General features: G+C 39.5%; 1 protein-coding gene across 3 annotated transcripts in view; it reads right to left on the bottom strand.

Annotated features, from left to right (window-relative positions):
* Nucleotides 1-22,826, bottom strand: part of MTR (5-methyltetrahydrofolate-homocysteine methyltransferase) — a 103,231-nt gene that overhangs the window by 46,082 nt on the left and 34,323 nt on the right. For 2 of the 3 annotated variants that reach the window (XM_025359846.1, XM_025359855.1), the window contains exons 13-16: nucleotides 19,963-20,075; nucleotides 16,379-16,519; nucleotides 13,480-13,665; nucleotides 1,576-1,755 (exon numbers count right to left, since the gene is read on the bottom strand). In XM_025359846.1, the coding sequence (XP_025215631.1) occupies nucleotides 1,576-1,755; nucleotides 13,480-13,665; nucleotides 16,379-16,519; nucleotides 19,963-20,075 (620 nt within the window). The remainder of the gene's footprint in view (nucleotides 1-1,575; nucleotides 1,756-13,479; nucleotides 13,666-16,378; nucleotides 16,520-19,962; nucleotides 20,076-22,826) is intronic. The other variant, XM_025359861.1, reaches the window with a different exon arrangement.

The following is a 22,826-nucleotide window of genomic DNA, read 5'->3' as shown; positions in this document are numbered from 1 at the left end:
ACCGATAACAGTAACAAGCATCATCAGACATGCGGAATGACAGGAACTCTCACTTACTATTATTGGCTCAAGAATCTAGGGAGACAGTTTGTCATTATCTACTACTATGAACCAACCATTCCACTTCTGGGTATATGCTACAGAGAAGCTCAGGCATGTATGTCTAAGATACATATATAAGAATACTCAGAGCAGCATTGTTCATAATGTCCAAAAGCTGGAAACAAACTAGATGTCCATTAACAATAGAACAGTTAATTGTGGTATAGTTATACCACAGAATATTATACGTTAATAAAAATGAACAAACAGCTACAGACACACAGATAAATCTTTAGAATGAAGTTGAGCAAGAAAAAAAAGCATAAAAATATTATGATTCTTTTTATTAGGCTCAAAAGCAGGCAAAACCAAACTATATCATTCAGATATTCAGTCAATTCTTATTATTTTGTGGTAGTTATGTTCCTTAAGGTCACTGCAAACACTGAATTAGGAAATACCAGAGCATTGCTCCTAGGAGAAATACAGGGTTACCAATGAATATATAACCTTGTTCTGTGTGTTCATGTTAAGATACTTTATCTAATATTTACTGTTGATTAATTAACACTGAATTCACAGCCAATGGCACTATAACGCATGTCTGAACAAAGCTTGTCTAACACACATATTTCCTCCATAAGGCACATCACAGCCTTCTTGCACTTAGGAACACTAGACAGCACTAGTATGGGGCCATTTTAAAAAGTGACCTCACCAACAAAAAGCATAAAAATGTGAAAAATATGGCATTAGACTGCAAAAAGGACATCTGTGTACACGATGAGAGCTGAAATAAGAAAGTAGGTCATTGCCATGTTTGACCTCTTTGGGAACAATATGGGTTGGGCCACTCAAATTTTCCACCACTCTGCATATGGGTATGTCTAAATAACTACAGAAGTGACGTATTGATTTTGGGGTCACAAATAAATTTCAGTGAGTGTATGAATTTGCAAATACAAAATCCATGGATGATGCAAATCAAATCTACGTGTATAAGCAATAAATTTATGAAGAAAAGCAACAGAGTAGCATCATAAAACTCAGGACGATAGCTACTTTATAAAATTGAGAATGAGGTGTAACTGCAAAAGGAGAGACAGATGAGGGCGCTCGCTATGCTCTATTTTGGGACCTAAATGAAGGCTCTCATATGCTTCATAATTAATTATTTCTTAGGTTCTGTGGTTTTTTGTTTTGTTTTGTTTCGTTTTGTTCAAGACAGGGTCTCACTCTGTTGCCCAGGCTAGAGTGCAGTGGCGTGATCCCGGCTCACCGCAACCTCCACCATCCTGGGTTCAAGTGAGTTCATCAGGCTCTGTTATATTCTACAGTTTGTTGGTTACACAAGTTAAAACTCCACTAAAGAAAAAAAAAAATAAGGTCTCCTACATTTCAGAAAAACTATTTACTAACTAAGAACAAGAATGTTAACATTTCAGCCAATAAATATATGTCAGCTCTAACCATTCATTAGACCCATGGGACGAATTTGAGCCATGACTTGGGAGAGAAAATGTCTACACTTACTTTAATGACTTTTGTTGCATGGATAAAATTAATGGCATACAAGTTGTGTTCTTCCATTCCAGTCCCAATGGTTAGGATATTAGGGTCAAAAATGATGTCATTTGGATTAAAGCCCAGTTTTTTCACAAGAAGATGGTAGGCCCGGGTGCACACTCTGATTTTTGTGTCTGTTTCCGTTGCCTAGAGAAAAGAGCAAAAGATGTAGTTTGAAATAGAAAAATTAAGTATCTATTAAAATATTAATATTAAACACCTGTTATTTTATTTTAATAAAATATTAATATTAAAATATTAAGTGTTATCTATTAGAGCACATTTCACTCATTGAAAACACTCAAGTGTCAATGCTTGGATTTCACAGAAATCTAAATGCCAAGTAGCTTCCGATCACTTATCAAATTATCTCAAAGGGGAGGTTGGTTTAAAGATCTCTTTGTGTGTTCACAAACACAGCAGCTATACTTTCCACAAAAAATCAAATCTTATACATATATACACATATGGTATATTATGAAAAAGCTTCTAAAAAATACATGCATATGATAAAAAATCAAATATTACTAAAGAAGAGATTAACGTAAGTGCCCCTTCCTCTCTTGACCTGCCAGCAGTGTCACAACCTATCACCCAGTTCACACTGCCACTGCTTTCTCAGATCTTTTTGCAAAAACACTCTAAGTGTATTCAAGGATATGCATTTATTCCTCACCTCCACCCATTATAACACTGGCTTAACATGTGTCTTAAGTCATAAATACAAATTAGTCCTTACCTTCAAAATAATGTCCCTAAAAGGCAAAACACTGACTCCAGCAACACTCATCCCCCAGCTGCTTCACATCAGCCTCAGAATCTTGGCCTACATCTCCAATCTCATCTCCTACCATGTGCCCTCTCCTCTACTCCGCACCCCCTACATTGCTCCTTTGGTGTTTCTGAAACCTGCCAAGCTTATTCTTCCCTCCGCAACTTTCATTTATTGCTGCCACTACCCAGAACATACTGTGACATGGCCTTGTGCTTCATAGGACTCAGGCTTCTGCCCAAGGGCCCCCTTTTCAGAGCCTACCTTAAATCACCCTCCCTAAACCAGCCATTTCCACCCTTCCTCACCTCCTCCATTCTTCTTCAGAGTATTTCTTTCCAGAAATTGTATTATTTTAGCAACATCTTTAGTATTTTTGGCTGTTTTGTTACTTATTAATTGGTAAACTCCTCTCTCCTAGCTGGAATGCCAGTCTTGTTGTATCCCCAGTGCCCAGAGCAGTGCCTGTCAACGTACGTGCTCAACATTATGTATGAATGCTGCTTTTACTCAAAGCATTTCAGAACTTTGTCATGGAAACTGTCTTCAGATCAAATTTACAACCTCAACACAGGGTATTCACCAAATTACATCCTGAATGATTTCTGGTTGTATGAAAAATCAAATCTACTCTTAAAAACGATTACTTGCTATCACTAGAGTGGTAAGAAAAAATAAGTCACAATTCTGAAGGTCAATTCTCAATGAATGTGAAAAACATTCCTGAAAAATGGCCAACCCTACTGCAATCTGCATTGCAGACTTCTGTGGAGATGAGGGGGTGGGGACACTGACATAGGTCAAGTGCATCTAGTGAGGCCCTAGACAACAGAAATGAGGAGTAGGAGAATTATGAAAAGAACTCACTCTTAGATCTGATCTTTTGATCACTTACTACTTTGGTATTCTTTTTCAACTGTTTTCTTTGGTCTCTTTAATCGCCCCGGGCAGCTGCTGGGGTGAGATTTCACCTCTACTTGGGAGGGAAGTGTCTCTAGGAGTCAGCAAAGCGGCCCAGGGAAAGGGAGACAGGAAGTAGTCTTTGTGGCCTCACTGCACCCAGGCTTTAGGGAAGGTGGCGCGCTTTCGTCTTCCTTAATGGAATTTTCTCAATGCTTACTTCCTCTGCCTTCAGTTAGAGTGAAAAGGTTAAAGGTTGAGACTGAGATGTGTGTCAGAAAAAACTGGTCAGAAACAGGTCATTTGCAGCTGCCTTTAGTCTTGAATTTTTAAAGCTCACCCTTCACCAGACAGCCCAATAGAGTTCTAGGCTCTAGGTTCATGGCCGAGCTAAGCTCACTATGAGAGAAAGCACAGGGACAACCAGTGCCACTGGTATTCCTGAGTAACCTAGTCTGGTTGGTAGATGAAGAAGTCAGGGTCCTGGTCATTTCTCTCCTAAGCCATGAATATTATCTGGCCAAGCAGGGCAGGTTGAAGTGAACAGTATGTTACCCACAGGAGAGTAGGGTGTAGGGCCCAGCTGCGTACCAAAGACAGCCTTGCTTGTGGGACAAGCAGGAGCATCCTCAGGACAGGAATTCATTTCTAGAACCAAAACAGAGTCATCAACTCTAACCTCCATAAGCATGAAGCCCTTGTCAAATTGTTCTCATGGTGCCTAGCACAGTATCTGTGCCACAGTGGTTGAGTGTCACTCAACCTCTGTCACTTGATTAAATAATGACTCTCAGAGTGAACACAGCGTTGGTTTACAGGCCTTTGTCAGGAGCAGGTCATATCATGTTAGGTTCACCAAGCTTCTGTCTTACCCCTCACCAGGGCTGTGGGACAGACACCAATAAAGCCTCAATCGTGCTTGTGGATTTCACAGATCCAGAATAGAAGTTCAGTAAAACAACAGAACGGGAGCTTTACTCCATCAGGAAGGGCTTTCAACCCTGGCTGCACATTACAATAACCTGGAGGGATTTCTGTTTGCTTGTTTTTTATAATAGTAACACCTCACCCTGAACCAGTTAAATCAGCATCTGGAGATGAGGCCTCAGCAAGTGTTTTGTAAAAGCCCCTTAGTGATGCTAATGTAAAGCCAGGTGAGAACCACTGACAGGTGAGATGTGGCACCTTCTTAGCTGGAGTAGAAGAAAAACTCAGTGATACTCTAAGCAGCAAGAAGGAAGGAATAAATGCCATGTATAGCTTTATCAAACTCTTAAGCCATAGAGAAGCTAGACTGTGACCAGTGAGTACAAGGCTTTACTTCTTAAGAAGCTCATGGCTCAGATTTTGCTAAAATACCAGACACTCAGGGAGTAATGCAATAAAACAATTTCTGATTTAGTCATCAAGGCAGATACTGTAAGGAAGAGAAGGACAATGTGTAGATTCTTTAACATAGATTCTTTGAAGAACCTAGATTCTTTAATGTAGTCTGAAAAGGAGCAGAGATGGAACAGGACTAACTTCAGAGGTAAGTTAAAGTTTTAAAATCCAACTGGACTAGTTGAAGATGGGCAAGAGAACCCTGAAGGAAGCAGAGGCCCATTCTGGGACTGTAGTTAAAAAAAGAAGTGGTCCGGCCCAGTGCAGTGGCTCACATCTGTAATCCCAGCACTTTGGCAGGCTGAGGCAGGTGGATCACCTGAGGTCAGGAGTTTGAGAACAGCTTGGCCAACATGGTGAAAAACCACCTCTACTAAAAATACAAAAATTAGCCAGTTGTGGTGGCACACGCCTGTAGTCCTAGCTACTTGGGAGGCTGAGCCAGGAGAATTGCTTGAACTCAGGAAGCGGAGGTTGCAGAGCTGAGGTCGTGCTACTGCACTTCAGCCTGGATGACAGAGTGAGACTTGATCTCAAAAAAAAAAAAAAAAAAAGACAAACCAGAAGTGATAGAAATGGATATTTGTGCCTTTCAAGAGAGACAGTGACAAGCAGGAAGGTAAACACTGAAGAAAAGGAAGTGTCCAAAGGAAAAAATCTAAAAATCACAACCAAAGGGAAAAAATCTACCAAAGAAAAAATATGCCACTTACAATAAAAACAACAAACAAAACACATAGGAATGATCTAGAGATTTCCTATTTAGGGATAATTACACAACTCCATCGAATGAGTAATTGGAAAGACATTCCACGTTCCTCAGAGATAAATCTAAACATTGGCAAGATACCAATTCCTTGTTATTTTCTAGGTTAGGATTATTTAGATATTAATCAAGATCCAATGGGTCTCATAATTAGAAATTTATTTTCAAATCATTTTAAAACAAGAAAACAAAAAAAAGGATAATGTGTTGCATATATTGATTATTCTTTTATATAGTTTACACATGTGCAAACAAAAACTAATATAGACTATTCTGCTATTATGTGATAATTATATTTCTAAGAAACTTCATATTATCAAAAATTGTCATACAAAAAAGTCATTTTTGTGAACCTATGGATTATATGAAAAAAATTAAAAATCATTTCATTTAGAAAAAGAGAACTAAATCTAGAGTCAGTATACTTGTCCCATAGAAATTTCAATAATAAAGGTGTCCTGTATCTTGTTATGTAGAGCTAAGAATAACAGCTGGTCAAAACTATCAGCAACAACGAAAAACACAGAAATGCTTTCTCGTTGCCTTTCAATCCAGAAGTCTCAGGCCCAGCCTCCTGTCGTATCTGGTCTTGACCTTGCAGTTTTGTTTGCAACATGGATCACAGACATTAACCAAAGACTCCAACACAGCAGCCAGCTATTGAAACAAAGCTGGTGTGCCTTGCTTAGCCGCAACAGTAGTTTCCCATTTGAGGGAGCTGTTGTTTTTCCCCTATAATCAGTGGTGTCAATCCAAGCAAAGCAAATCCCGGTTCTTAACTGACTGCTACATCCAATAGCATTATGAGAACTCAATCAACAGAAAACATGCCTTTATATAAAAAATACCTGTATTGCTGGTTTCTTAACTTTGAAAGTATACAGGATTTTTGCTTTGCTTCTTATAATTTTCAATATTTATGACAATTTGACAGTGAGCATACATGCAGCTCCATAATCTGTATAATATTTAAATACTCTGGAGAACAGTCCAGTAAAATTATGTTACCTAAGTTATCTATTTCTCTTCAGTTGGGCACTTGGGCTGTTATATTTTCAATAATGTTGGTGTAAAATCTTGGCATATATAGTATCCTTACGCTGCTGAATTCTTTTGTTGGAATAATTGCCCAGAAATAAGATTATAAGCTCAAGGGGTATAAACAATTTTTTGTCTCTTGACAGGTATTATATTCTCTTTCAAAAGGACTGTACCAGTTTACACTACACTCTGCAACAAACGAGGCTTCAGTTTTATCACTGCTGTATCTACACAGACCTTGATCATTTTTAACTTTACTAATTTAGTAGGGATAAAACATTACCTTAAGGCTGCTCTAATTTGTATGTATTTCATAACTAGCAGGTTATTTTGTTTTCCTACATTTGCTTTTAATTTGTGGTCACAGTCAAGTCTAAATTGGGAAAACCTATCCTTAGACAAGACCAAGCACTAAGCAGTGCCAATAAACAAAGCACAGGGTAAACATAGGATTTGGAAACATACACCAGTCTTCAAATGAGGAAGACCAAGGGTAAAAACTTGGTTCCACCATGTCCTAGACATGACACTGGTCCACTGTAAAACGGGATGGCTGCCACCTCAGTGGTTACTCTGAAGACTAAATTAAATAACCTCTGCTGGTGTTTTTCAACCAAAAGATACATGAGAATCCCCTCTAAGGCTTTAAAATGTCTAAAGCCAGGCCTCATCCCAGATCAAATGAGTCAAAACTCAAGGGCTGAAGTCCAGGGGTGTGTATGTTTTTTCAAAAGCTCCAGCAGTGACTGCCCTTCCTTGTCACAGTGAGTCTGCTTTGCACTCCTGGTTAAGCACCACAGATCCCTAAGGCGCAACATTCCATTCTCACTCTGAATTGACCTTGCTTCCAACTTCACCGAGAAAACAGAAGCAATTATAGACTCCCGCCAGCACATCAACCAGCATGCCTGCAGATCTGCACTCTTTACTCTGCCTTCTCTTTTGCACTTTGAGCAAACTGCCCAGCTACTGATCTACAGCCACTCCTCCACTCACACAGTGATTGCCATCTCTCTCAACTCACAAGGTCATGGCTCTGGCAAATGCCTCCTTTCTCTCCTGCATCAATTCCTCCCTCTCTCTCCCAGATCATTCGCATCAGCTTACAAAAACATGCTGTCACAGAATCTACACACACACACACATCCTTTCTTAACTTCATATTTCCCCCCTGGTTTCCACCCTATTTCTTTGCTCCCCTTTATGGCAGAACTGTAAAAAGTTGCCTATACTGCTGCTTCTATTCTTCTCCTATTCTCTCTAAATCCACTCCAATAAAGCTTTCATCTCCTTGGAAACAGTACAGCAAGATCACAAATGACCCCATTTCTAATCCAATGGTAAACCCTTGGTCTCATTCCACTTGGTCTATCCACAACTCTTTAAACAGCTGATCATGCCCTTTTCTTTGACGCTTGTTCTTCACTTGGCTTCCAAGGGAACTCTCTCTTCTGACTCCCCTCCTACCATGTAGACTGCTCCTTCTCATATCCTTCTGCTGGTGTTTCCTCTTCTCCCCAGTGCCCTAAGCACTGTGGTTCTAAGACTCACTTAGTCCTAGGACTTCTCTACAGTCATTCCTTTGGTGAGCTCAGCCAGTCTCACTGCTTTAAATAGCATGTACAAATAATTTCCAAATAAAGGAATCCTATCTTCAAGCCAGACTTTGCCCACAAAATTCACTCATTTACACAACTGCACACTTGACATACCCACCACATACTATGTTCAAACCCAAACTTCTCCTTACCCCAGCCCAAATCTGCTTCTCAAAGTCTTTCTTACCTCAGTAGCTCCTTCTTTTCAATTGCCCAAGCCAACAAATTCTAAAATTATCCCTGACTCCTCTTTCTTTCACAACCTATACTCAATGTGAATGCAAATCCTATTGGCTCTATGTTAAAAATATATGTAGAAACAGATGATTTTTAACGTCCTCTTTTGCTTTCACCATGGCCCTAACCATCACCATATCTCATCTGAATGATAGCAATAAACTCTAACATCTCTGCTTTGGCCCTAACAGACCATTCTCCACAAAGGACCAGAGGGTTTAAACATGAGTCAGATCATACTTACCCCTCTGTTCAAAACTTTTCCGTGGTGTCCCCACTCACACTGGGTAACAATGTTAACCAAAAGTGTGAAGAAAGGCCGCCAAGGCCCTATGTGATTTGACCTGCCACCTTTCCAACCTTGTATCTTCCCAATCTCCTCCTCTCCCCTCTGCTCCAGCTACTCTGGCTTCCCTGTTGGTTTTCAAACACGACAAGCATCTATCTACCTCAAGATTCCCTCTGCAAAGAACACTCTTCCCCCACATTTTCACACGGCTCACCTAGGCTTCTGCTAAAATGTCACATCATCCATGAGGCCTTCCCAAACTATCCGACATAAAATAATATTCCCCCATCTCAACGCTGAGGGGGGATCAAATACTCTTCATTTCCCTTCACCGTATTCAATACCATTCAATGTGTGTATACACACACACATGTTTATTATTATTATTATTTTTTTTTTTTTTTTTTGGAGACAGAGTCTAACTCTGTCACCCAGGCTGGAGTGCAGTGGTGCGATCTCACCTCACTGTAACCTCAGTCTCCTGGGTTCAAGTAATTCTCATGCCTCAGCCTCTCCAGTAGCTAAGATTACAGGCATGCATTACCACATCTGGCTAATTTTTGTATTTAGTAGAGACGAGGTTTCACCACGTTGGCCAGGCTAGTCTCGAACTCCTGAATTCAGGTGATCCACCTGCCTCAGCCTCCCAAAGTGTTGGGATTACAGGTGTGAGCCACCACACCTGGCCAATTATTCATATATATATACATTTTTTTAAAATGTGTTATTCCCTTTGTCCCTAAGAATATAAATCGTACATGAACAGGGACTAGGCTGTATTCTCTGCTGTCTCCTCAGAGATTAGAATAGGGTCTGGCACATAGTAAGTGCTCAGGATATATTTGAAGAGATTTGCCTCATTAAAAAGTAACAAGTTGCTATATATATCAGTTTTGTTTTGGTTTTTTTTGTTTTTTTTTTTTTTTTTGAGACAGAGTCTCGCTCTGTCGCCCAGGCTAGAGTGCAGTGGCACGATCTCGGCTCACTGCAAGCTCCGCCTCCCAGGTTCAAGCCATTCTCCTGCCTCAGCCTCCTGAGTAGCTGGGACTACAGGCACCCGCCACTACATCCGGCTAATTTTTTGTATATTTAGTAGAGACGGGGCTTCACCGTGTTAGCCAGGATGGTCTCGATCTCCTGACCTCATGATTCGCCCGCCTCGGCCTCCCAAAGTGCTGAGATTACAGGCGTGAGCCACCATGCCCAGCCCACTATATATACTGTTAAAAGGAACATTCAGATAACAAAAAAAGAGCTTCTGGAAAAAGAAGAAATAAAACTCTAAATAGAGGGTCTGGAGGATAAATGTAGATATGAAAATCTCACCCGATGCAGAGTAGAATACCAGAGTTGGAAAATAGGAGAGAAATATAAGAAAATTAGACAATCTGTCCAAAACATTCAATATCTCAATAATACATGTACCAAAAAAGAAAATAAAACAATCCAAGGACACTTCCTACCACTGCAGCTGTGACTTTCACAAATGAAAGGCCTACTGAGTGCCAGCATAATGGATGGCTCATCATCGCAAGAATTCAGAACACAGAGGACACAAAAGATTCCCAAAGCATCCAGAGAATAGAAAAACAAGTTTCACAAAAATAATCAAGAGTTAGAACAGCACTGGACTTCTTACCAATACCAGTGGGAACCAGAAGACAAAGAAGCAGTATTTTGAAAACACAGAACAACTTCAAGTTTGCACTCCTATGCCCATACAACTGCCAATTAAGCGTAAAAGTAGAATATGGCCATTTTCTGACACGTAAGGTTTCAAAAATATTTACTGCCATGTTTTCTTTCACAAGAAGCTACCAGAGAATGTACTCTACCAAATGATCCAAAAAAAAAGTTAACCAAGAATGAGGAAATTATGAGTTCTAAAAACCTAAGAGAAAGGCAAATGGAACCCCAGGAGGAAGGTCACAGCTGTGCAGCTGGCCTACTGAGCAGCCGTTCCGGGTCACGTCAGAAGACTTGGAGGGAGAATTCTTCAAAAAAGTAGTATGACAGTCCTCTTAATGTGTCTGGCTACATTGGATATTGGAGGTTTACACAACTGGGGTACAATCTGAAGGCGAAATACATAGAAAACAATACAAACAAAAAGGTAAGTATTACCTTCATAGAAAACAAATAAAGAGTAAGAAAGGATAAGCAATCATAGTATACTATTGCATGGCTCAACTTTTATACTGTTTAATAATGTAAGCACTGAAAACGATTATAGCTAAAATGAACTATACTGGGAAGGATAAAAGTAAAGCTGTACAGAGTCAGGGCAGTGGATGGTGAAAAGCTAAAAAACCTTTAATCATTGTAGGAAGTCAATAAATAAAAACTAAAACTGGAATTTGAAGATAAAGAGGTAGATGCTACAAGAATCAGCTTAAAAAGCTGAAAGTGGCTGCCTCAGGATCTAGAAGGCTGAGGGCTTTTGTTTTCCTTTTTGTTTACGGAACTATTTGTCTATTTGCAGAAAATACAATTATCAAAAGGTACCATACCACACTAAACTTCTAGTGGAAGATAACAACTTTTCAGATGGACAGTTTTAACAATGTGTCTCAGAATAGTAAATGCGCACACTCTCTGACATAGCAATCCCACTTCAATGAACTGACTCTAAGAAAAATCATTTACAAGGGGAAATAGCTGCATGAATTAGGATATTCATTGGTCACTGAACTGTTCATGCTACTAAAATATTAGAAACACAATTTCATTCAATAATAGATAGTAAGTAAAACATACTAGAATGCAATGCAACCAGAAACCATGGAGTTTTAATCCCTATTCACTAAGATGGGAAAATGCCAACATTATGTTGAGTAGGGGAAAAGAGTTACAGAATACCAGGTATAATCTCATCTTATAAAAGTTTTCATTTGCTGAAACCTCTTTTGCTCTTTCCCCACATGGCCATGTGGCTTGCTCTCTCATTTTACTCCGGTTTTCAAATGTTCCCTCCTCAGAAGGATCTTACAAGACCACCTCTTCTAAACAGGCCATCTCCTCCCTGACAGCTTTTTCACTCGACCCTTTAAGCACAGGCCCTGATGAATGAAACCAGATCGCCTAGACCTGAATCCCAGCACTGCAAACTGTTAGCTGTGTGACAACTGCAAGTCCTGGGACATCTCTGTGCTTTAGTTTCCTCACATGACATTCAAAAATAACAAGAATACACACCCACGGTTTATATGCTTGGAGGAAGAAGTGATTTAATGTGTGTTGTGTACTTGCTTGGTGTGAATTAAGGTTCAATATATGTTAACGATCAAAATTCTCTCTCTTTTGCATTCTTCTGGATGATTTGAATTTTTTCACAATGAAAGAAAATGTATCTTTCATACAAAAAAATACATTTAAAAACAAAGAAAGACAGAAAGGAAAGAAAAAGTACATATAATCCCATTACTTGTTCGGTCAGTATGTCCCCATTTGAGACCATCCCCAACTCAGACCATCCCTACTACCCCAGTTGACAACCATCAAATTCTTTTCTCTGCTTATACAGACACACATATGTAAATGTAAGTACTTTTATATTAAGTAAAATTGGGATCATGTCACTCACTTTTTTCATTTTTCAATATATTGAAGACATGGTTCCATCTCCTGATTCTTTTTAACCGCTGCACAGTATTCTATGTAGTAAGGACCAAGGTTTAAGCATTCCCCTAGTAATTGACATTTAGTGTTCTTAGCTTATTGCTACCACAATGCTACAATAAATGTGAACATATATCCTTATATACTCAACCTTATTACTAGATTCCCAGGAAGAGCTTAATAATAAGAAACAGATTTTTTAGTGGTTTTAAATAGGTACCAAAATATACATGAAAAGTTATGTAAAGTATAAAACGTAACAATAATCAGTGTATCACATAGTTGAACTATTATTATATCTGAAGCTTCCCATGTGCCCCACCCTGATTCTATGGCAGAGGTATTATGAAGGCTGCCATTTATCAATCTTCTAATTTTTTCTTCTATTTGGTAAAGGAAACTAATCTCATTATTTCTTTATTTTTTATTTCTTTAATGCTTACAAAAGTTAGTATCTTCTCATAAGTTTATTGGCTATTTGTTATTTATTTTTATATAAACTGTTACTCATTTCCTTTGTCCATTTTCCTATTGGGTTGACTGGGGTGTTTTGCTTTCCGACTTACAGAAACTTTGCATATTAGGAATATTCACCCACTACTATTATTCATGTTGCAAATAGCTAACTTTATTTTAGTATATGGTTGGAAATGGGAATCTAACTTTATTTTCTTCCAGATGCATAGCCAGTCGTCCCAACAGCATTTCCTGAATACTTCAACCTTTCTTCATGAATACAAAGACTTTACTATATACCAGATCTTCATATACCGTCATTGACCACATAAGGACACTTAAATCAATGATGGATCATATAAACAACAATGGTTCCCTAAGGTTATATAATACTGTATTTTTACTGTAAATTTTCTATGTTTTGATACATTTAGATACACAAATACCTATCACTTTGTTACAGTTGCCTACAGTATTCAGTATGGTAACATGCTACACTAGCTTATGACATAGGAACAATACACTATACCATCAAGCTTATGTGTGTAGTAGGCTATCCCATCTAGGTTGGTGTAAATACACTCTAGGATGTTGGCACAATGACAAAATCACCTAATGATGTATTTCTCAGACCATATCTCCATTGTTAAGTAATGCATGATGTATGACTGTATACAGATACATGTACGCATATGTATATGAACGTATACAGAAAGAGATACATGTATATGTGTACATATATATGTAGCTGTTTCAGACTTGCATTCTAACCTGGGTAACACAATGGATTAGGCCAAAAGAAATCACTCACCTGTCCTTCTTCATCAAAAGCCATGACCACCATAGCAGCTCCAAACTTTTTAATCTTCCTGGCCTTCTCCAAGAAGTCATCCTCTCCTTCCTTCAGACTAATGCTATTGACAATGCACTTCCCTTGGCAGCACTTTAACCCAGCTTCAATCACAGCAAAATTGGAGGAGTCGATGCACAAAGGTACCTGAGATCAGAAAGGCAAGAAAATCACAGAGCGGCCACAAGTCACTACAAATTACTTTTCAAAAGCTCTAAAGTATTCCCTGTTTCTTCTTTAGCAAAACAATAAACAAATAATAGTAGTACGTCAGAGACAGAATTTTAATACACTTATTCTTTAAGACCAAAATACTTGGAGTAATTTCAGTATTACAAGATACTCCATGCATGGGCCAGGGATTTATAGCTGAAAGATCATAGCTGAACATCAGAATGAAATCAGTGGGATCAGTTCACCAGCTTCAGTGCAGTACACTTTCAAGTGCCTAGGCCCCGAGGCAAACACCTCAGATAGGATTTAGACATCCCTGATCTAACTTAGGAATTCATGTTTAGCCTTGTGTCGTTTGGGAACAGCCCTCTAGCGAAGTTATTCAAATTCAACCTCTCCTTTAGAAAATCAAATTACTGATTTTTTTTTACTGAAAAAAAAAAGACTTTTAATATTAGAAAGGAAAAATAGATCTAATTATCAACAAATGCATATAATTAAAATAAAGGACAAGACTGAAATGCACAGTTGAGAATAGGTTCCTTTTAATTCATACCTCTGTTCCAGGAAAGGTGAAAGGAAGGGCTTGAAGAATTAGATTGATAAAAAGAAATGAAATGAGGCAACTGATCTAGGCTGCATTATGTTTGTATTTTTAGAGACAAGGTCTTACTATGTTCCCTTGGCTGGTCTTGAACTCCTGAGCTCCAGGCATCCTCCCCACTCAGCCTCCCCAGTAGCTGAAACTATAGGTGCACACCACAGCTCCCAGCATAGGCCACATTATTCAATTAAGCCATTCAATAAATAATTAAGTGACTACCATATTAGGCCCATACAGGGAAAACAGTAAGGAAGCCAGGTCCTTGGCTCCACTGAGCTTAGAAAGATAAATAATTAAACAAGTAATGACATAAAGTGTGGTAAAAACTAAAAGCATATGAGAAGCACAGACTGCCATGGAAGCACACACCAAACCCAATATAGGAAGCATGGAGAATGGGGCGGGAAAATCCACGGAAAGCTTCCCGGGGCAGGAAACATTTCAACTGAGGACTGAAAAATGAGTAGTCAGCAATTTCCTAAGCCACGCCACCAAACAAGAGCAAAAAAGAACAGGCACTCCACCATGCTTTTTCTTAGCATGCTAGTAATGACAGGTTTGCTAAGAAAAGGGTCAAATGCAACGAAGATACCAGGCCAGTGTATCGGCTCATATTTGCTTGCTGATAGTTTGGTGTCCCAACCCTACTGGTGAAAAGGTGCTGGTAAAACGATTTTATGCTTTACCCCATGGGTCGAAATTTGGCCTCCAATAAATTGTGGTAGTAGGGCAAAACCAAGAAAGATAAGAAATTGTTGTGGCAATCAGAACACTAATAATTTATTGAGTTACATGGGGTCCTTCACAGTTGATAAAGCACTTGCATCTTTACAATTCACAAAGGGGGTTTGATGATCCCATTTTAGAGATGAGGAAAGAAAGTAGGGTCAATAGTCCATTGACTTGATTGGGCCTTACAAGGCGAGTCTACCCTCTTCCCAATACTAAGCTGATAAACAATTGGCTATACCTCTGATTCTAACTAACTTTGAACAAGTTGTCTTGCTTCTTTGTACCTTAAATTCTCAAAATATTTATTCCCAGAAGAATGATGAGACTTTTTAGTAAAGAGTTTTAAGACACAAATAAAAGATGGGCAAATGTAATTCAGTACTTACCACAGACTTCTAACTTAAATCAGCTGAAGCCTAATAAAAAACCAACAGCTCAACCTGAAATATGCAACTCTTAAAGCACTAGGAAGTTTCTTTAAAAAAGAACTTCAAAAATCACTTCCTGCCAGGCACAGTGGCTCACAACTGTAATCCCACCACTTTGGGAGGCCAGGGCAGGAGGACTGCTTGAGCCTATGACTTCAAAATCAGACTGGGTTATTTATTTTTATATAAACTGCAAGACCCGCCCTCTCTACCAAAAATATTTTTTAAATGATGCGTGCCTGTGGTCCTAGCTACTCAGGAGACTGAAGTGGGAGGAGTCTGAGGTTGCAGTGAGCTTTGATTGCACCACTGCACTCCAGCTTGGGCCACACAGCAAAACTCTGCCTCAGGAGGGGGAAAAAAAAATCACTCCTCATAACAAGCTTAATGGCAGAAAAATGAGGTAAGATTTTTAAAAATTTTAGAACTCATTTAAAAAAGTTTGAAAGACTGACACAAAAATCAACTTTCACCTTTTAAAGAACAAATGTAAAAGCTGACATAACCTCTTGATTTAATCTTGTTTTGTATTTTTGTCTTAGTCTGATAAGCCTGAAAGTTCTCTCCTTTCTGTTATAAGAAAGAAATCACTGAGTTCCCTTGCCTATGGCAGAAATAGAGCCAATGATTTTCCTTCACAGACAGGGAAAGTGGGTTGTTATTCTGTCCAGACATCTGAGGAGACTCAATTCTCATGAACAATCCCAGAAGTCTTGGAAACAGCCAGGCTGAAGCCACAGCTGTCTCCAAGATCTGCTTTATATGGAAAGGTTATCATTATCTGAGAAAGCTGACAATCAGAAACTACTGTGCTCAGAAAACCAGTTCTTGAGTTCACAGATTAATGGGACAACTGGCAAAGTTAAATGAGTGACAAAGTGAGACAAGTAAATCCCCCTGATAAATACAAACTTTGTATAACCTTTGCGATGTCTGGCTCGGAAGCAATTAAGTTGCAAAATCTGGCCATTGCACTGGGACCATCTAGCATGCCATCATCCATGTTGATATCCAGCACCTGGGCTCCCATTTCCACCTGCACTCTGGCAACACCCAAGGCTTCCTGAAGGAAGAATGCGAGAGGAAGCAGCGTTAGGAGACAGTACTTTGAGAAAAGGCTAACGAGGTCATTCCTTACCCTTCCCAGCAATCCTTTCAAATTACACAGACTACCTAGCCAGACTCCCTGACTCTGGGCCTGCTGTCCACCCATCACTCATCACAAATTAACCTTTCTCACACATCTCTTCCATCACATCATCTCACTGCTTAGAATCCACCAAAGCTGTTTTCCTACCATGAAGATTCTCAATTCCTCAGCATGGCAGTCAAGGCCCTCTGAGCTGGCCCCATCTTCTTACCCAACTGAACTTCCCACTCCACCCCCGCTGGAGCCCTCACCCAGCCAGATCTGTTCCCATCTCTGTGCTGCAGATCATGTTGTCCCCTCTGCTTGGAACGCAATCCCTTTCCCTTCCACATTGTTTAAGACCCAGCTCAAGCCCCAACTCCTCCAAAAAAAGTCCTTAGAGAAACCATCCAAAACGATGTAACCCTTCAGTATTTGCCAAAAACTATGTAACTCTTCAGTATCTGCTGAAAGTATTCATTGCAGGCTGTTAATAGGAGTTACATGAAAAGAAATGTCAGTTAAATAAGTTTCAGCAGGTTTTATAACACTGGAAGGCTTTTCAAATTCTTTAATGCACTATTATACACTGCAACCTTCCCAAAACAGAATACAGCATTTCCCACTTATGACCATCTAAGGAATATTTTGTAGGATAAGTGTTCCAAAAAGAGTCTTATATACTTCCCACTCTGAACAATGTTGGGCAAAATATACATATTCCATAATGCCTTCTAACTAACATGACAGAGACTTTTTGTTTATTTAAGTCTTCACTGTACACTTCATAGTGTAACAAAATAAGCAAGGATAAAATCAATAGTAGATGCTGATGTTGTCTTGATTTTTTTTAGCCCAAGAAAATAAAATAGAAACTTTTAGCACTCATTGTGATAGAACAGGCATGAAACCCTATGGCATATGCCACAAGGAAGCACCATATGCACTGAGCCAAGGCCGCATAGAGAAAAAGGATCACAATTCAATTCAGTAAATCCGGACCGGGCGCGGTGGCTCACGCCTGTAATCCCAGCACTTTGGGCGGCTGAGACAGGCAGATCACTTGAGGTCAAGAGTTTAAGACCAGCCTGGCCAACAAGGCAAAACTCCATTTCTACTAAAAATACAAAGATTAGTTGGGTCTGGTGGCGGGTGCCTGTAGTCCCAGCAGCTCTGGAGGCTGGGGCAGGAGAATCGCTTGAACCTTGGAGGTGGAGGTTGCAGTGAGCCAAGACCACGCCATTGCACTCCAGCCTGGGTGACAGAGCAAGACTCTGTCTCAAAATAAATAAAGCAATTAATTAATTCAGTAAATCAAAAAATGTTTTCTAGTATCAGTACCAATTTAAATAAAATAAAGAATAAAAAGAAGTGTAAATCACAATCCTGGTTCTTAAAGGGTTTATATCTAGTTGGGGGCACATGTCACAGTCACATAAAAAACTACTGGGCACTGCCATACAATGTGTGGGTCAAATGCCAAGATGATCTCAACATCCAGGAAAGGGAAAGGTCGCCACAAACCAAAATGGAGAAAGCTAACTGAGAGGGAGCATCTTCAGCTGGCTAATGGGGAATGGATTGGAGCAAACAGACAGGAAGTAAGACAGTAAGCAACAGGGTCAAAAGACCTGGAAAATGGAAATGCCAATATCTGACCTATTTCTTAACAATCACGGAAGGTCTAACCTTCCCAAACAACCTCAGAGAGATGAAGCAGTTTGTTTAAAGACATTTGAGTTGAGTAAGAACACAGGACTGTAACTTCTTTCAGGTCAATGTTCTTTTCACTACCACAAAGGGATCACTAAGACATAAAAGCTAGACTCTAATGAAGAGTCACCTGTCCCTTCCTGTTTCTACTGCCCCCTCCTACTGTTTCCACTAGGCAGAGATAGCAGAGTGGTTAAGGGCACATGCTTGGTAGACTTGGGTTCTATCATTTACTTGCTGTAAAACAAAAGGCAAGTCATTTAACCTCCCCAAGCCTCTGTTTCTACACCTGTAAAACGGGGATAACCACAGTATCTATCTCCACCAGGCTGTGATGATTAAATGAGAAATGACACAAAGTGCTTAGCACAGTGATGGCACATAGAAAGACCTTATTAAATGATAGATATTATTACTTTCACCTGTTTGCTTCTTCCTAAAATGCTCTCAGTGTCAAATCTATCAAATCCACCAAAGGGACACCATAGAATAGGCATACGAATCAAAACCCTGCCAGCTGAAGAACACTCTATGGCTAGAAGAGTCACTGGCACTTCAGAAGGAAGCAAACAAGAACAAGGGCACAGAGTCAGAAGCGAGCCTCCTGGAATGTTCAGCTGACAGATCAGGATGGGAGGGCAGTTTAATACCTAAGTGAAGAGGACAGAATGACAGACTAATGAATTTCAGTTTTATTCCATATGCAAAAACAAGTCACCCTGTGGAACTTCCAAACTGGGAAGGCTCATGATGGATGCATACAGGAGCACTGGAAAGCAGCAAGAATGAGGGGAAGACAACTGACAGGGGAAGTGGTGAAACTGGGCAACCAGGCCCTGCTAATGTGCCAGCTGAGGGACTGGGAAGGAAGACATGCCTCCAGGGATGCCATCAGGTAATAATGAACAGGTCCATGAAGGGGGATACACGGTCCTTTCCTTGTTATGAAAACTAAATCAGCTCTGATACTGGTTTCTGGAAGATCTCCTAAAGGTTGCAAAGAAGTGAGGAAAGTTGGATGACAAAGTTAATTATCATCAAAGCCCCGGCCAAATTCCTCCAATTTTAAATTCATATTTTCATAGGAAAATCTATCCAGGAGTCTTGGGTATGCTCTGTATGGATTAAATTATGCTCATCCACAGAGTGACCGAGCTTAAAAACACCATGGCTAAAACTATCACATACACTTTCCAAGGCAAGGGTCTATTTCTTTCGTTTGTTTATTGTAGTCTACAGCTAACAAGATTCATAATACCCTCTCAACAGTGAGCGTTCGACGCAGCCGTAAGGAACTGACAGGAATTTTCCTGTCTTTCCCTTTCCCTAGAAGGATTTGTGAGAAGACAAAATAAAGAGCCTTCTCAAATTTTTTAACTTATTTCATGATTAATAGAAATAGCTAGAACCTGGATCCTTCCCATCTCATCCTACTTCATACACCAAATGCAGTACTTTTTAACAAATATTGACAACAGCAGCTTCAATTTTTCAAAGCCTCGTCCTCCCACCAGCCCACCCTGCTGCAAACACACATTACCATCTTCTCACACTTTCTAGCGGCTCTGCTAATAACACTATCAAAGGCAGAGAGCTGTTTCATTTACATGCTGTCTAGCCAAAGACATGGGCAGATGCCTCAGGGGTCTTATTAAGATGCTCACTTCATAGTTTCCTGCCATGATGAGTTTAGCAAACTTCCTTGATCCTGCAACATTACAGCGCTCTCCAATGTTAACAAAGTTGGTGTACTGTCCAATCCTGAAGGGCTCCAGACCTTAAAAGGAGAAGCATTTTGAAAAATTTCTGCAAATGCATATGGATGACATAAGACAGACGCAAATGTATTCAGTAAGAAAGAGAAGTTCCTGCACCACAGCCCATCTGAGCAGACAGGAGATCCAATGTGGAAGCAGGGCCATAGTTGTCTCTAGGGAGATTCAAATGCAGCAAAGGCTATTTGTTACATCTACATTTACAACCAGACTCTCAAAAGAAGAAATATTTCAGAGTTTTATGCTGCAAATAACCTCAAGGACCTAATCATACCATCTCTGAGAAAAAAGAAAAAATAATCATCAACCCCTATTTAACCAAGAGGCTGGGGCAAAAATCATGGACAAAGTTAGAATTGAAAGAGAGGTGTTCCACAGCTGTCTGCTCAGATATTAGCTTGAAGCTATACAGAGTAAGCTTTTTCAATCCCACCAATGGTGTGTTTACAACGTTACTTCATTTCTTTGATCCAGAGGCCTAGAACCCATAATAAACAAGGCAGAATCAGGGACCCAGGTTGAGACCTGAGAGACAGGAGTCACTGTGGCAGGTCTATCACTAATGAGCTGGCTCTAGGTAAGCCAGGCGGACTTCTGGTGCCTGTTTCCTTATCTACCAACATCGTAACATCTCCCCTGCCACTGGCCAATTTAGGGGCAAATATAATACATGTGGATATATTACACTGAAGTAAAAACATACAGTGTGAAGTATCACTATAGAAAAGGCTCTGAACTGTTTTTGTTCTATTCATTATGTTTAAAGTATTAGGAGAGGCAGTCTCAAACGTACAGTGTGAAGTAACACTATAGAAAAGGCTCTGAACTGTTTTTGTTCTATTCATTACCTTTAAAGTATTAGGAGAGGCAGTCTCACTAGGTGGTTATAGGAAGGTTCTGGGGACAGACGGCCTTGGGTTTAAATCACTTACCTGAATGAACAACCTTGGGGCAACTTCCCATATGCCTCTGAGTTTACAAAGACAGTAAAGTGTCTGTTTTATACTGTTATTGTAAAAATGAAACTGAATAACATTGATAAGCACAGAATTAGCACCCACAATCACTGCTTTCATTGCTAATAAGAGAAAATGGCTTTTAAGTCCTTTGTCAAAGCATGGGCTGAGGAAGAAACAGCTATGAGGCAGAGAAAAATAATGACTATAAACTGGGTCATTATAAAAGCATTCCAGGCTGCTTGGTGCACTGAGATTATCGCTTTCCACGCCCAGTATTGGCTTATGGTTTCCTTTCCACCCAGCAATGATCCTCATGGCCCCAGCCTTCCATGCTAGTCCCAGGGTATGCCCGATCTTAGTCTGACCCTGAGGTTCCCAGGACAGGCAAGCAGGGAGCCAACATTTCAATGCTGACATTTCCGTGTGACTCCCCCGCCAAAGCATCTCACACATAGTGCGAATGATCTATTATGAATGTGAAGTACTTGATACAAAGATCACACTTCTCTCAAGCTTGTGGTTTATAAAAGAACAATTTTAAATAGCACATCTGATGTCACTCTTTTAAAATCTGATGGAAGGTGACTGTTTAAAGCAATTTAGCAACAGCATATGACATTCAAATTGAAGAAAAAATTCTTTTATTCTTACATGTAAATTATTTTTTAAAATCTTACATAAACGGCTCTCTTGTTTCAATTTTGGCAAAGGCTGAATGTTTTCCACTCTTAGTGCTTGGCTGAAGTAATGCACTAACATTAAGTTCTAGGGATGAAATAAATAAATTTTCCTGCCACACTTCTCTCTAATAAAAGCCACTATTTCCAGAGAGGGAGTATCATAAACCATGAATCCTACTTTTCCTAATCTCATCCTCTACCTTCTGGAGTATTTAAAAAAAAAAAAAAAAAGGATAGCCTGACCATAGTTGGTATGTTTATTAACCCAACTTCACACTCACTGATTGGGATTAATTCTGTGCTATGTTCTGAGTGAGAAAAGCAGACACTACTTTTGCTGTCATTTGTAATTTATTTTACCTTTCACAGGACAACATATGAAACAAAAATATTTCAATTCAGAGAGATGTTAAATTCTAAGCTATTAGGGAACATAATTCCTCATATGTGTTATTTGCAGGTTCTCTAAAAAATCATACTTTTTCTGCTTGAAGTTACCATTTAATATATCATGAACATACCGAAGCAAAAATATGAAATTTAAAGTTATTTTTCTAACAGTTGGCCAGATGACCCAGTTTAGTAACGTTCCTTGTTTGAACACAAAATTAATGCTGAAAAAGGTAGGCTACGTACCTCAAAGGATTGTTGAGAACCAAAGAAAAAATAAATACCACAAGTCTTTGTAAAGTCCTAAACATATGGTAAATGTAAGATTACAACAAGAATATTTCAGAAACAAACAATTTTCCAGGATGATGCTGCTGCCATTACCAAACATTACACCTTCGCAGTTTGGAATTTTCAGTAACTAATTTCAACCTGAAAATTAAAATTGTTAGGCTGTGGCCAAGAGTATGTTTTCAAAACAGTGGACAATAAAGATAGGATCATCGAGCCACCACCAAGGACCCTACCTGGGCAAATCACCTGGGCCTTCCTTCACTTTTACCCTAAAGTTGATGTCATCCTGCCCCAGCCCTGGAAAAACAAGGGTTCTTCACTGGAATTCATGTAAGCGCCAAGAATATATGGATTCTTCTTCAACCTAATAAGCAAGCTGCCTAGCACAAATATCACTACCACTTAGAATAGTCACATTCTACAAATGGTT

The sequence above is a fragment of the Theropithecus gelada genome, chromosome 1 (genome assembly GCF_003255815.1).
Source record: "Theropithecus gelada isolate Dixy chromosome 1, Tgel_1.0, whole genome shotgun sequence".
Taxonomy (NCBI): domain Eukaryota; kingdom Metazoa; phylum Chordata; class Mammalia; order Primates; family Cercopithecidae; genus Theropithecus; species Theropithecus gelada.
The sequence above is the reverse complement of the archived record's forward strand: the minus strand, read 5'-3'. Positions and strand labels throughout refer to the sequence as shown.